General features: G+C 36.5%; 1 protein-coding gene across 5 annotated transcripts in view; it reads left to right on the forward strand.

Annotated features, from left to right (window-relative positions):
• The first annotated feature begins 1,018 nt into the window (after positions 1 to 1,018).
• Positions 1,019 to 14,861, forward strand: part of LOC128240723 (serine-rich adhesin for platelets-like) — a 40,991-nt gene continuing 27,148 nt past the window's right edge. For 3 of the 5 annotated variants that reach the window (XM_052957514.1, XM_052957519.1, XM_052957517.1), the window contains exons 1-2: positions 1,021 to 1,782; positions 3,187 to 14,841. In XM_052957514.1, coding sequence (XP_052813474.1) covers positions 3,536 to 14,841 — 11,306 coding nt within the window. In that variant the 5' untranslated portion in view covers positions 1,021 to 1,782; positions 3,187 to 3,535. Of the gene's footprint in view, positions 1,783 to 3,186; positions 14,842 to 14,861 lie in introns of all 5 variants that reach the window. The other 2 variants (XM_052957516.1, XM_052957518.1) reach the window with 2 other exon arrangements.

A 14,861-nucleotide genomic window follows, 5' to 3' on the forward strand; every position in this document is an offset into this window, starting at 1 on the left:
GACATCAGTAGTGTGGTCCTTGACAGCACGTACCCTCGGGCACTTCCTGTCCAAGTGATGAATCGCATTGGTATTTTGACTTTGTGTCAAAAAAACAAAAATGAATTTGTTCTCAATTAAATGGAGATTGATATTTTCATACTGTGGATTTATTTCATACTGTGGAGTTATATTGTGTTACTGAAGGATCTCAGTGTTTCCGGAACATGTTTGGTATTTTTTTTATTGAAACTTGGTATATACTTGCTTGTATTTGAGAATGTATAATATCTTAAGCTCATTTCTGACTTGACATATAATTTTCCTTATTTCAATGATTTATGCTATGATTTCCAGTTAGAATTGAATTTGTGCTTAGGTTTGAGTCAAGTTGGATGCAATTTGTGCGGAGGTATGCTCTAATTATGATGAATTTTGTGCTGAGGTTTGCTCCAATTAAAATGCAATTTGTGCTGAGGTTTGCTACAATTCGGATGAAATTTGTGCTGAGGTTTGCTTTAATTGAGATGAAATTTGTGCTGAGGTTTGCTCCAATTGGGATGAAATTTGTGCTGAGGTTTGCTTCAATTAGGATGAAATTTGCGCTGAGGTATGCTTCAATTAGGATGAAATTTGTGCTGAGGTTTGCTTCAATTAGGATGAAATTTGTGCTGAGGTATGCTTCAATTAGGATGAAATTTGTGCTGGGGTATGCTTCAATTAGGATGAAATTTGTGCTGAGGTTTGTTCTTATTAGGATGAAATTTGTGCTTAGGTTTGCTCCAATTAGGATGAAATTTGTGCTGAGGTTTGCTACAAATAGAATGACAATCCTGCTGAGGTTTTCATTTGAAATTTATGGTTGTTCTCTTCCTTTAAATGTCACATTTGTATTTGCACATTTTTAACATCTGGTGGGTAAAAAAAGCATAACAAGGTTTTATGTTGATTGATGCAAGTTTGGTAAACAATTTTCAAATGACTTGTTTTGAAATATTCATTCGCTTGTGTCGCAAAACAATTCATGATATGTAAGAGTTTTCTATGCAAATTTAGTGTTGACTCGCAAAACGAACGGCATAAGTCATTTGGATTTTTAACTGCCAGTCAATATATGTTAAGACAGTTTCAATAAACACATTCCCTTAAAAGTTCAGTGTTTACATAGTGCGGATTTAAAAGAAAAAGTGATATATTAAATATATTCAGTGTTTTGCTGATAAACAAAATTTATGTATTTGAAGTAAATGAAACTCGCCATATATCAGCTTAAAATGGTTTCGCATTTCGTTTTGAATGTAAAGTTTTGTTTTAACTTAAACAAATGCTATTATATTTTATCTGCGTTTTGATGAAGTAAGATGTTGTGAGCATTATATTTCTCCTTTTAAGGTGATTAAGTGAGGCCGTACCTTAATTTAGGTCTGTTGTTACCTTAATTATGTATCTAATTACAAACTTTAGTTTCCACTTACCCTAATCTTTAATCTTTGATATATCATCTGGGCTCAAATTCTTTAAACCAAATAAGGGGAGGAATTTTTAACATTTTTGTGTTGTTTTAAAATTTTGTGGTTGATTTGCAAAGGTATTTACAACATGCAAATGATATTAAAATGTGATAAAACTGAAGTAGAGGCTCGTGTTTGTATTGTGTTTATGGGAACGTAAATGTTATCATTGGAGAGTGAGGTCCTAAGATTTTTATGGCGCAAACTTATTGCGGTCAAAAGGGTGGGTGCTGTCAGTTTCACTCAAACCATCGTTTCGAATTGGATGTGATTCTTGGTGACCGGATTAGTGGTAATTGTTGCTTCCTTAACATGGAACTTTTTCACAGCTCAGCTTAAAGCTGCACTCTCACAGATTAACCGTTTTGACAACTTTTTAATTTTTTGTCTTGGAATGAGCAAACTTTTGAGTAAATATATGAAAACCAATGCTATAAGATTGCTGACCAAAGATCAGATCGCAGATTTTCATATATCTGTTTGAAAAGTAATGTTTTATGCCTTAAATCGTTACTAACGGTTTAAGAAAAATGCATTAAACATCAATTTTTTAACTTAAACATAAAAGTCTGCAATCTAATTTTTTCTCAGCTGTCTTATATAACTCGTTCCCATGGATTTTCGCAAAAATTGGCTCATTCCAAGACAAAAATTAAAAAAGTTGTCAAAACATTGAATTAGTGAGAGTACAGCAGCTGCTTTAAAATCAGTGTGTGTTCCTACTATTGTCAAATGGGTGGATTTTTTTTGCAGTGTCTTTTGAAGTTCGGAAAAGGATGTGGTTTTGTGAATCAGAGTATTAAGTCTTTGCTTTTTGAAATATGAGTTGTACACAAGTACCTTTGTGGCTTTGATTTAAATGGAGCGTACTTCAATTTCAATCATAGAATGGTTGCAGGTTCGGTCAAGCTGCCTTTTTTGGATAGGATAGGATTATGAAACTGAATTACCTCAAATACTTGCTTTTTGATAATTTTTTACACTTTGTTAGATTTGTGTTTTTTACCAGAGCAAACTTTTCATGGTTTGTAATTATTTCAGTCAAATGTTTTTTGGACTGTCTGGTTCTGTGATTAAATTGCAAATACTGTTTGCTTTTGAATTCGAGTCAAAGACATCTAGCTCCTTGGCTTGGATCTTTATAGTGTGAACTGGCTGGAATTTTATTTATAAACTGCCTTACATGAAAGATGCAATTGGTCATTTGAGTACTATTCATAGCTTTCATTTAAAATTGCTGTATAAATAAATGCACATTGCTGACATTCAAGTTTTTTTTATAAACCTATATAAAATTTATATTAATTTTTTTTTTACAGAAGATTTGTATGCTCAAATATTGTTCATCTGACACTGTTCGCCAATGTAATTTTTCCATGCATTAAAACTCACTACATCATGACTTAAGTACCATATAAAGATTCGAGATAAATGCATTATGCTGACATTATTGAAATATTAATATAGTACTGCTGATATTTTTGTATTGTTCTTTAACTACAAATGCATGAAGTTTAATGAGGCATTGGAATTTTACACCTTACCACAATGTAATAATGCATGTTTACATATCATATTTGCCTAGAGTCGTGAGTTCCTGTTATGATTGTAAGGGTATTCAATTCATAAATGCATATTTCATGAAATATTATTTTTACGGTGACATCATTTTAATTATTTTTGGTGTATATTTCAGACCAAAGATGAAGAGACAAAAAGTGGGGAGTTTTCAATGGAATAAAACACCAGTGGATTAAAACTCACTAATGTATATACTATTTGAATACTCTGCTTTGCGAAAAATGTCACAGTGATTTTCGGTTTGATTTAATTAAAACAATCAGTGATGTGTCAGTGAGTTATCTGAGCTGAAAGGATGTCTTCTGGCTGTGATTGTGAAAGATGAAATCTAAATGAGTTTAATTATGATAATGAGAAAATAATCATGATCTTTCATATGTGACTTTTTATATTGCTTGATGTCAAGGACCTGAAACTGTTTTAAGTTTGGTTACGTGATTAAGAATATTGAGTAAAAATAGAAAATGCCAGGAAAGGTCAGAGGGCTCTATTTATGGAGCCTGAAAATGACAGATGGTTTTGCGGGGTTGGAAGTTCGCAACATGGCCTCCTCATGGCGTAACGGTCTAGCGTTTTGCGCACTAGTGTCTCGTTTGCGCCCCGACCTTGTGGATTACTATTCTCTCCATCCAGATGATGTGTACAAAAACAACGAGCTGGCATTTTCTATCGCAGAACGTGAGTTTGGAATTACACGAATGTTAGACCCAGAAGATATGGTAGCCCTAGAAGCGCCTGATAGATTTTGTGTTGCTACCTACCTCGCTGAGTTTCATGCGCATTTTAGGGACAAAAATCTCCATGATCCTCCCGAACCGCCCCCAGGCTATTTAGACTGGATCGCTACTCCTAAGAAAAAAGAACAAAATTTTGATAAGCAAGATGATATGGGAACCTTGGAGACAGTAGGCTTTGACAATGATAAGAAACAAGCACTTATTGCGGAATCTGAAAACTCAGGGAATACTTTGGAAATCAGGCAAGATACTGTTGAGGACATTGATGATGACTTTGAAGAAATGTTTAAAGACAATCAAAAAGTTCTAGAACTTGATGAACTGGAATCAAGAAGTTTTAAAGACATCTGTATGGAAGAAATGGAAGATTTTCAGTCGGGTAAGAGAGGAGCGGTTTTGCAGGCTATAGTTAGCGCAGGTATAACCGCTGTAGCTGCAACTACAGTGGGTGATGATGTTGTTGATCATGAGGATATTGACACTGAAGATGTTAAGGAACCATCTGTGATAGAAACTGAAGATGTTTGTGATAAAAAATCTAGTCAGTTAGAGGCCAGTACAGAATCATACAGTTCATTGATATTTCCAAGTCATGACAGTGGTATTGAAACTCTTCCGCATGGAATTGACAAATCAGAAATAGAAGTGCCAGGTTTAGAATCTCAAGATAATAATGTGCCAGCTGTTGAAAAAGACTTGGTAACTGATGATTTGCAAACTCAGGAAACTGTTAATGTTTTGAATGCTGAACTTAACAAAGGTAACATAGCGCTATTAAATGTCGAAGTAATTGAAGATAAGGATGCTGAACCCATGGAAAAAACTTACGCTGTTAATGATAAAGAAATAAAACAGTCAAGATCACAAAGCACTTCATCGAGCTCCTCTTCATCTTCTTCGTCATCATCCAGGCGATCTTCAGCTAATTCAGTGGACAAAGAAAACGTGGAAAATCTTGCCGAAGAAATGGTCTCCCACATATTAACTGATATCAAAGATAATCCCAGTCTTTTGATTGAAGTAGACAACCAGTTACCATCAATTGTGAAGGAGATTGAATCATCAAGCTCCTCTTCATCTTCTTCATCGTCATCCAGGCGATCTTCAACTAATTCAGTGGAAAAAGAAAACGTGGAAAATCTTGCTGAAGAAATTGTCTCCCACATATTAACAGATATCAAAGATAATCCCGGTCTTTTGATTGAAGTAGACAACCAGTTACCATCAATTGTGAAGGAGATTGAATCAGATTTGGAGGCTGCAGTTGAGAGAGCCAAATATTCAGAACCAGATAAAACAACAGAGGATGAAATCAGTGTTGAAATTGAACCCAGTCAAGGTTTGTACACTGAGCGAGAACCACAACCAGATGAATATAATCTTACAGATTCTATTGGTCTTATAGAGAGTTATAGAAATGCTATTGAAAGCAAAGAGAAGGAGGAATCAGATAGTGGATCAGCATCATCTAGCTCAAGTGAAAACTGTGAAAACAAAAGTGAAGATGGTAATGTTGACAAAGAAGAGGAAGGTGAAAAATGTTCTGTTAAAGAACTAACAAAGGATGTGTCTGAAGCACTTCCGGATTTCAAAGAACTTGATGATAAGGTTCAAGAAAATAAATCACCTGATAATGTGAGTGAGGAAATAGATGATAATAAATTAGTGGTTGATTTGGGAGACACAGACAATGTTCCTGATAAACTACCTGTAAAACACGACCATCCAGAAATGTCTGATGACCATGCTGAGGATGAGAAATTACGAGCAGAAAAACATTCAGAAAAGTCAGATTCTAGCAGCAGCACGAGTTCCGAATCTGAATCTGATTCTGAAGCAAGTGATAAAGATACTGACAAGAATAATGTTATAAGGGACAATACTGAAGAGAAAACATTACCAGTGGAAGATATTGTAAAGACATTACCAAATAAACCTGAAACTGAGACACCGGATAGTCAAGCAAGAATGGAGACTTCTTTTATAGTTGCAGATAAAAATGATATTGTTGAAACTGAACACAAAGAAACAGAAAATGAAGAAGGAAAGAATAAAATTGTACCCACCAATAGAAAAGAAGAAAGTGAACCAGGTATACAACATGAACCAATTACTCAAATTGATACACATGAAGTTGAATGTAGCCAAGAAGTTTCCTTGATTGAACCGCCTAAACATGGGTCAGATTCGAGAAGGAAATCCTCAGGTTCTAGTTCATCATCTTCTTCATCCTCAGAAGATGAAGCACCAGCTTTACCAGTATCTGAACCACCAAAGTTAACAAAAATAGAACTTGCATCTTCAGACAGTGATGGGGAAAGAGATGATCATAACAAAGATGGGTCTAAGAAAAAAGATGACAACACTAAAGAAATTGATAGTTTTGCTGAAAGAAAGCCATCACATTCCTCCTTCTCGGAAGAAGAAAGTGATCATGAAGAAAGAGACATAAACAAATCTCAACAAGGAAATGTCAGTGTTGAAATTGATCCTGAAAATGCGCTAGCAATCACTCAACTAAAGGAAGATTTTGCTAGAAGTACACCAGAAAAGATCATTATACCACCTAAAGACAATATTAATGAGAATACACAAGACATAAACAACAGTAAAGGTGTACTAGTTGCTAATAGTGAGGACACTTCTCCTGAAAGAAAGAAATCTGGGTCATCCTCATCATCATCTTCTGATGAAAGTGACAAAGAAGAAGATAATATTTTGCCTTACACAGGACTTATAAAGGACAATGTCAAAGAATCCGCAGATTCTGAGGAAAGTGAAAAAGACAAAAATGATAATGAAGAAATCTTTCATAAGGAGCCATCAGAGATACTTATAGAAAAATTAGAAGTAAACAAGAGTATCATGCCAGAAAAAGATCAATTGTCTCTAAAGATACTATCTGCGAACATTCCTGAAGATAAACAAACAGTTGACCTAGAAACTAGCATTATTCAAGGTTTAGAAACTAAACCTAAAATTTCTGAATTGAAAGAAAAAGACTCTTCTTCAAGTTCAAGTTCATCTAGTGAAGATTCCAGCAGTTCTGACGAGGAAGATCATACATCTAATAAGGATTTAATGCAAAGTGATGATTCAAAAGCAAACCAAGAAAAGGGGGAAAAGCCTGATGAGATTGATAATTCCAGAACAACTGGAGGTGAAAATGAAAAGAATGTTCATATGTCAGAGCCAGAACATTCAGTTATTTTTCTGAAGCAAGCTGCTCCCTTATGCTCAGAAGTCCCATTGAAGATAGAAGTTCCATCTGATGGAATGGATAGGAGCATGTCAGATGAAAGTGGTGGAGAAATAAAGGCCAGACCTGCATTTGCTGCAGATATTAGGCTGGAATGGTCTAGTACAGCTAAAGAAGATGAAGTGGAAGATGACAATAAAACAATCAAACTTTTAAAAAGCGTTGACAAAGAGTTAATGAAAAAGGCTGCCTTAATGTCAAAGAAAATGGCTGAGTCTGTGACAGCAATACTGGAAGAACAGAAAAGAGAGCAAGAGGCAAGAAAACAAGATGATGGGCCTGAACAGATACCCACCCCACCTACAACACCAACAAGTGACATTGATGCTGAAGCAAAGAAAGCAAAGAGACTTGCAATGTTCAGACAACTGCAGTTTTCAACAAGACCAACCAGAAAAAAGGTGGATGAGTTTGAAGATTCCTTTGAGTCTAGCTCAGGGTGTGAATCTCCTACAGACTTCAAGAAAAAGATGAGCATGTGGAACAGGAAAAGTACAAACAATGAGCCTGAAAAAAGAGATACACAAACACCAAGTAAAATATCTTCACCATTTCTGTCCAAGACACCACTTTCTCCACCAGGGGATCATATGAAGAAATTGCAGGATTCTTTGCCAAAATCTTCATCCGCTGGGTCAGTGGCTGACTACATCAGGAAATTATCACAACCATCTAAACCCTATGAAAAAGAAACTGAGGAGGACAAAGTGAAACAGGAGCAATTTCAGCCAGTAAGATCTATCCCGATATCAATGACAGCCAACTTTGTCATAGATAACAAACCCAATCCTGTCAAGACAGATGCAGACATAGAAAGCCAGATCATTCTCAAAGATACTGTTAAAGATCTGTCAAATGGTCCAACAACGACTAGAAGTCAATCCACTGTGACACCATCATCCATTTTTGCAGGAAGGCCAATAATAAGAAGGCATTCACAAAACAAAAAACCACCAAGTGATAGGAAAATAGACATAAAACCAGCGTCTGTTGACACCAAATATAGATCGTCTGAACCAGAAATACCTCACACTGAACTTGCCTCTAGGTCAAGGCCCTTAAAAACACCACATAAGCTTAGCTTAGAGGTAAAACCTTTGGACCCAAAGCCAGATTTACAGTTCAATAAAGAGGTTCAAAGTCCAGATGATGACCAAGGCAAGGGTGTGAAAAGAAATAATTCATTTAAAGACAAAGTTCTTGTTGAAATCAAAGCTCTTGATAAGAAACCTACATCCTCTGATGAAGAAAGAGAGGAAGAAGAAAAAAAGCAGGAAATAAAGAGAAGAGACTCATTAAAAAAGCGTGAGGGTTCTCCAAGACGTTCATTGGCCATGTCATCTCCTACTAGACAACAATCGCCAGAATCAGAAAGACCACGCAACATCTGGCAGGAACCTAGTGGAAAGCCGCCATCTCCGAAAATAAAAAGGAAAGATTCTTTTGAAATTAAAGTACGACCTCATTCATTAAGGAAAAGCAGGGAAGAAAAAGAGGAAATGAAGAAAGAGAGACAAAATAGCGTACGTTCTGGATCACCCTCATCAAGACCACCCACACCAACAAAAGATTTGCCAAAGATTGATGTTACTGTCAGACCCTTGTCAGCCCAGAGCTCACTTGAAGAAGTAAGCAAAAACTCCCCTCAAGAAAAAGATAAAATCATTGAAGGTAAACCACCTCTGCCAAAAGATGACAAGAACAGGAGTTTGGAAAGAAAACCATCAAAGAGGCGATCAATACTATCTGTTGTTGAAAAGATGGCTTATAAACCTAAATCTGAAAGTGATGCATCCACTGAAGTTGTGGAGGATACAGTATTACCAGTCCAGACATGTCAACAAGAAAGTGTTCCATCAAAGTCTGATGATAAAGAGGAAGCAAAATCTGATGAAATAAAAAAAGTGAAATCTAGCTCAAGTTCTAGTAGCTGTAGTAGTACAACATCTGATTCTGAGCAGTCCCCTGTTATTGATTCTGACCAGTCAGCTGTTATTGAGTCTGAGCAATTGGCTGGTATTGTGCCTGAAAAATCGAAACCTCAAGAATCTGAATATAGAAAAGAGCAAAGAAAAAATATTAACAAATGCAATTCGATTTTTAAAGTTGTTAAATCGAAATTACCAAAGCCAGGCAAAACTGAGTCTGAAAATAAGGATTCAATAAGTGACAAAAATGTTACGAATATGGATTTGAATAATGATAACAAATCAATTAAAAATGAAACTTTCTCAAATGATGATAACGTAATTCAAAAGAAGAGTTTGGAACAAGTAAATACCTCGTCGCCATCTTCCCAATCATCAGCAGAAATAGAAAAAGGTGATCTTAAAGAAGGATTGAAAGACATCATAAAAGAACTTGAAAAAGACATGAATAGCAGTAGCTCTGAGTCTACCGAAAGTCAAGATAAATCTAAAACTGGTGAACCTGTTCTAAAAGAAGCAACAATAAAGAAGAAAAGAAGTAAAAGGAAAAAGAAGAAAAAGAAAAGAACAAAAACTGACAGTTCATCTTCTAGTAGTTCTTCAGATTCAAAAAGTAGCTCAGAATCAGACAAAGATGATGATAATAGAGACACTTCTAAAACAACTTCAAGTGATACTAACTCAAATGAAGATTTAAATAATGAGAGCAGGAATGATGATGAAAAACAACCGGATAACAACGAGACAAGGAACTCTGGAAAAGATGGCACAGATACATATGCATTGTCTATTGATACTCCAGGAACGTTTTTGGATGTAAATGAAGGTCCAATGTTTTTAAAAGAGTCCTATGTAGATCATCATGCACCGTCAAATGCTAAGGAACACAATAACACAGAAAAAGACACTGCTTACCTTGCTGATGAAGAAAATGATTCAGATGGTGAAGGCGTTCCAAAATCTCCAACACAACCTGGATTGAATATAAAGATGACTCCCTCTGAAGTTGGGATAACAGTTGTCATGCCCAAACAAGATGAGTTGTCAAAGAAACACTCGAGTTCTTCTTCCAGTTCAAGTAGTTCAGGAGAAAGTGAAACAGATAAGGACAAACTGCCTAAGATAAAGGGTGACATAACTGTTCCTAAAGCTGACATAGCATTTGATAAACCTGAGCTGTCAAAGAAACAAAGGAGCTCGTCCAGTTCTTCAAGTAGTTCAGGAGAAAGTGATACAGAGAAGGACAAATTGCCTAAGATAAAAGGTGACATAACAGTTCCTAAAGCTGACATAGCATTTGATAAACCTGAGCTGTTCAAGAAACAAAGAAGTTCTTCCAGTTCCAGTTCTTCAAGTAGTTCAGGAGAAAGTGACGCACAGAAGGACAAACCGCCAAAAATAAAAGGTGAAATAACTGTCCCTAAAGCTGACATAGCATTTGATAAACCTGAGCTGTCAAAGAAACAGAGGAGCTCTTCCAGTTCCAGTTCTTCATGTAATTTAGAAAGAGACAAAGAGAAGGAAAAACAACAAGAAATAAGAGGTGAAATAACTGTTCCGCAAGCTGAAATTACATTTGATAGACCAGACCTGTCAAAGAAACAAAGAAGCTCTTCCAGTTCAAGTTGTTCAGGAGAAAGTGACACAGAGAAGGACAATCTGCCTAAAATAAAAGGTGAAATAACTGTTCCTAAAGCTGAACTAGCATTTGATAAACTAGAGCTGTCAAAGAAACATAGGAGCTCATCCAGTTCTTCAAGTAGTTCAGGGGAAACTGACACAGAGAAGGACAAACTGCCTAAAATAAAAGGTGAAATAAATGTTCCTAAAGCTGACATAGCATTTGATAAACCCGAGCTGTTGAAGAAACAAAGGAGCTCGTCCAGTTCTTCAAGTAGTTCAGGAGAAAGTGACACAGAGAAGGACAAACAACTTGAAATAGGAGGTGAAATAAATGTTCCTAAAGCTGACATAGCATTTGATAAACCCGAGCTGTTGAAGAAACATAGGAGCTCGTCCAGTTCTTCAAGTAGTTCAGGAGAAAGTGACACAGAGAAGGACAAACAACCTGAAATAAGAGGTGAAATAACTGTTCCTAAAGCTGACATAGCATTTGATAAACCCGAGCTGTTGAAGAAACAAAGGAGCTCATCCAGTTCTTCAAGTAGTTCAGGAGAATGTGACACAGAGAAGGACAAATTACCTGAAATAGGAGGTGAAATAACTGTTCCTAAAGCTGACATAGCATTTGATAAACCCGAGCTGTTGAAGAAACAAAGGGGTTCGTCCAGTTCTTCAAGTAGTTCAGGAGAATGTGACACAGAGAAGGACAAATTACCTGAAATAGGAGGTGAAATAACTGTTCCTAAAGCTGACATAGCATTTGATAAACCCGAGCTGTTGAAGAAACAAAGGGGTTCGTCCAGTTCTTCAAGTAGTTCAGGAGAAAGTGACACAGAGAAGGGCAAACAACCTGAAATAACAGGTGAAATAACTGTTCCTCATGCTAAAATATCATTTGATCAACCAGAGCTCTCAAAGAAACAGAGGAGCTCTTCCAGTTCCAATTCTTCAAGTAATTTAGAAAGTGACAAAGAGAAAGACAAACAACAAGAAATAAGAGGTGAAATAACTGTTCCTCAAGCTGAAATTACATTTGATAGACCAGACCTGTCAAAGAAACAAAGAAGCTCTTCCAGTTCAAGTAGTTCAGGAGAAAGTGACACAGAGAAAGATAAACAACTTGAAGTTAATATTGAAGTAGATCCAGTGCAAACTGAAATAACTCTTGATAAGCCAAGTAAGGACAAACTGTCAAAGAAACATAAACGCTCTTCATCCAGTTCATCAAGCAGTTCAGAAGAGAATGACTCAGAGAAATATAGAAAATCTGTTCTAAGTAAAGATCAAACTCCACTTGAAGTAAAGCTTACACGAGGCATGCTGAGTCATGATGAACTCTTGAAATTGCATAGGAAATCTTCATCCAGTTCAACTAGCAGTTCAGAGGAGAGTGATGTAGAGCCAGATAAACAAGCTGAACTCAATATAGAAACAACCCCACTTCAAACTCAGAACATTTTTAAAGTACCTAAGCATGATGAGTTGTCAACAAAACACAGAAGCTCTTCATCAAGTTCATCAAGTAATTCTGAACATAGTGACAAAGAAATTAACAAACAGCCTGAAATTGAAGTAGAAATAAATCCTATGCAAGCTGAGGTTGTTGCAGATGTGCCTCATCAAGATGAAGTATTTAAAAGAGAAAGCGCATCTAGTTCTAGTAGCAGTTCAGACCAAGGTGACAAAGAAAAATACATGCAGCCTGAAACAGTCTTAAAGTTGAGTCATTCTATGCCAAAGGAGAATAAACTATTAAAGAAACTGCATGGTTCATCATCGGGCACCTCTGAAAGCAGTGACTCAGAAAAAGAAGTAAAGATGGCACCATTCATTTCAAAGCAAAAAAGTACAAGTTCTAGCTCTAGTTCAAGTGAATCTGAGGCATATCAATCATGTGAAGATGAAAAGGACAATGATGTTCCTTCAAGGCCTTATATAGAGGTTAGTGTGAAGGAAGTTGAAAGTCCAAAAGTAACTGTGGATTATGCAGATTCTGATATAAGTGATAAATGTGTTGAGGTCAATGATATTGAAGTAAATGTCATAGAAGAAAAGAAAGCATCCAGTAGAAGTTTAAGTAGCTCAAGTGAAAGTGATGGGGAAACTGAACTGCAGGAACCAAAGCAATTATCAAGCTCATCATCTAGCTCTGATGAGAGTGATGTGGAAAAACATCGTCTTGGAGAAAATGAATCAAAGATTGATGTTCCATCTTCAGTCACTGAGGTTCCTGTAACAGTAAGTTTAGAAATTGAACCATGCAAACCAGAACTGAGTACAGAAGAAGAGGCAAAATCTTCAAGTTCAGATGACAGCGAAACAGAAGATGAAATAAAACATAAGGGAGATAATAGTTCAAGTGAAAGCGATAGTGAAACAGACGACAAAGAGATAAGGCCAGATGATGTCAAAGTAAAGCATCAGAAAATTAAAAGCTCAAGTTCAAGTGACTCCGACAATGAATCAAGCAAATCACCAAAATTGGATAAACCAAATGTTGATGACACTGAGGATGAATTATTGCAGTCAGTTATTGAAGATTCATTACCATTTAAGGCACCAGTACTTGAAACAATGATCCGGTCTTCTTTTGACGATGACAGTACAGATGTTAGCGAAGCAAAGGACACTGCAAAGGAAGACCGAAAAAAGACAAGTTCAAGTTGTTCAAGTTCAAGTAGTAGTTCTTCAAGTGGTGAAGATTCTGACAAAGAGGCGAAGTCGGATGAGTCTGACAATGATTTATACAGTGATAAACTAACAGATCTTAAAGAAAAAAAGATAGAATATCTCTTGCCTGCATGTAATGTTATAGCATTTGACTATATTAATGAAAAAGACTCAGGTGGTATATTCAAAGATTTCAACTTTGTTCCAGATTATGATATTCAGGTGTATGACGTGTCAAATGAAACAGAGGATGCACCTACTGAGAGAGTAAATGATGCAAAGCCCAATATGCCTGAAAAAGAAAACAAGCTTAAGAATGAGTTGGAATTATCATTTGAGCCAGCATTGTATGCACCAGAATGCATAGATTTGGGGGAAAGTGATGATGAATTACTGAAAAACATCATTCTAGAAAATCAGATGAATAAAAGAAATATTGAAAAGCGCAAAAGCAGCACAAGTTCAGAAGACAGTATACAATATGCGGAAGATAAAGTACAAATTAAAGAAGGGATAAATGCCTCCTTGGAATCAGTTCCAGTTGATTTGGAGCATATTGTTGTCAAACTGCCTACAGGATCTGTTGATCTGGCTAGCATTGAAAGTCAGATCACGCCAACCTCTAGGAAGTCATCCACCAGTAGCTCATCCAGTAGCAATGATAGCTCAGATGAGGAAAATGATTTGCAAGTGAAAAAAACATTATCTAGAAAGTCTGTTAGTTGTAGCAGCAGTGACAAGGACAAGGAAGGGGATACAGGAATTGAAGAAGCAATAACTCATGATGCTGATTTGTATGATGACGTAGCTGTACCACATATGTACGAGAATGTTGTGATCCAAAGACCCGAAATTGATTTATCCTGGCAGAGTCCCGAAGGTTCAAGGGAAATCGATGTTAAGGAGCCCATTTACATCACTAGTGACATGATTGAGCGTATACCAGATAATTATAAACTGGAACCTGACATTGGACCTTTGTCCCCTCTATCCAGTTGTAGCGAAGGGGCTGACAAGTCAGATGCAACCGTTATTGATGTTACTGTGGAGACAGGTGTGTCACTGAGGAGTAGGTCAAGTACAGCTTCATCTAGTGATACAGAGATTGGTGAGGAAATTGGCCTTGATAAAGATATTAGTGTTGAGGGCAAGAAATCTAGAAGTAGAAGTTCTTCAAGAGAAGTAGAGAAAGGCGATTCACATGTTGAGCCAGAATCTCACAAAAAGGGAATTGTTGATAAGGTGATAAGTAAAACAAAGAAATGGCTGAGTGATAAGAGAAGGAAAAAGGATGGGACTAAGAAAAGGAAAAAAGTCAAAAAGGATGATTCTGATGAAAAGTGCACAGCAGATGCCTTTGTTGATGTGAAAAAGGGTAGTAAATCATCTGATGATTCAAGCAGCAGCAGTAGCAGCTCATCTGACTCTAGTAGTAGTGAGAGTAGTGATGAGGAAGACACTACTAAGGTAGCTCAACCAGCTTTGGATAAGAGTAAAAAAGATGGCAAAGGAGCAAATAAGGCTAAGGGTGATGGTGAAGAGGATGCAGACAGGTATGTAAAAGTAAATGTTA

This window comes from Mya arenaria, chromosome 7 (genome assembly GCF_026914265.1).
Source record: "Mya arenaria isolate MELC-2E11 chromosome 7, ASM2691426v1".
Classification (NCBI taxonomy): domain Eukaryota; kingdom Metazoa; phylum Mollusca; class Bivalvia; order Myida; family Myidae; genus Mya; species Mya arenaria.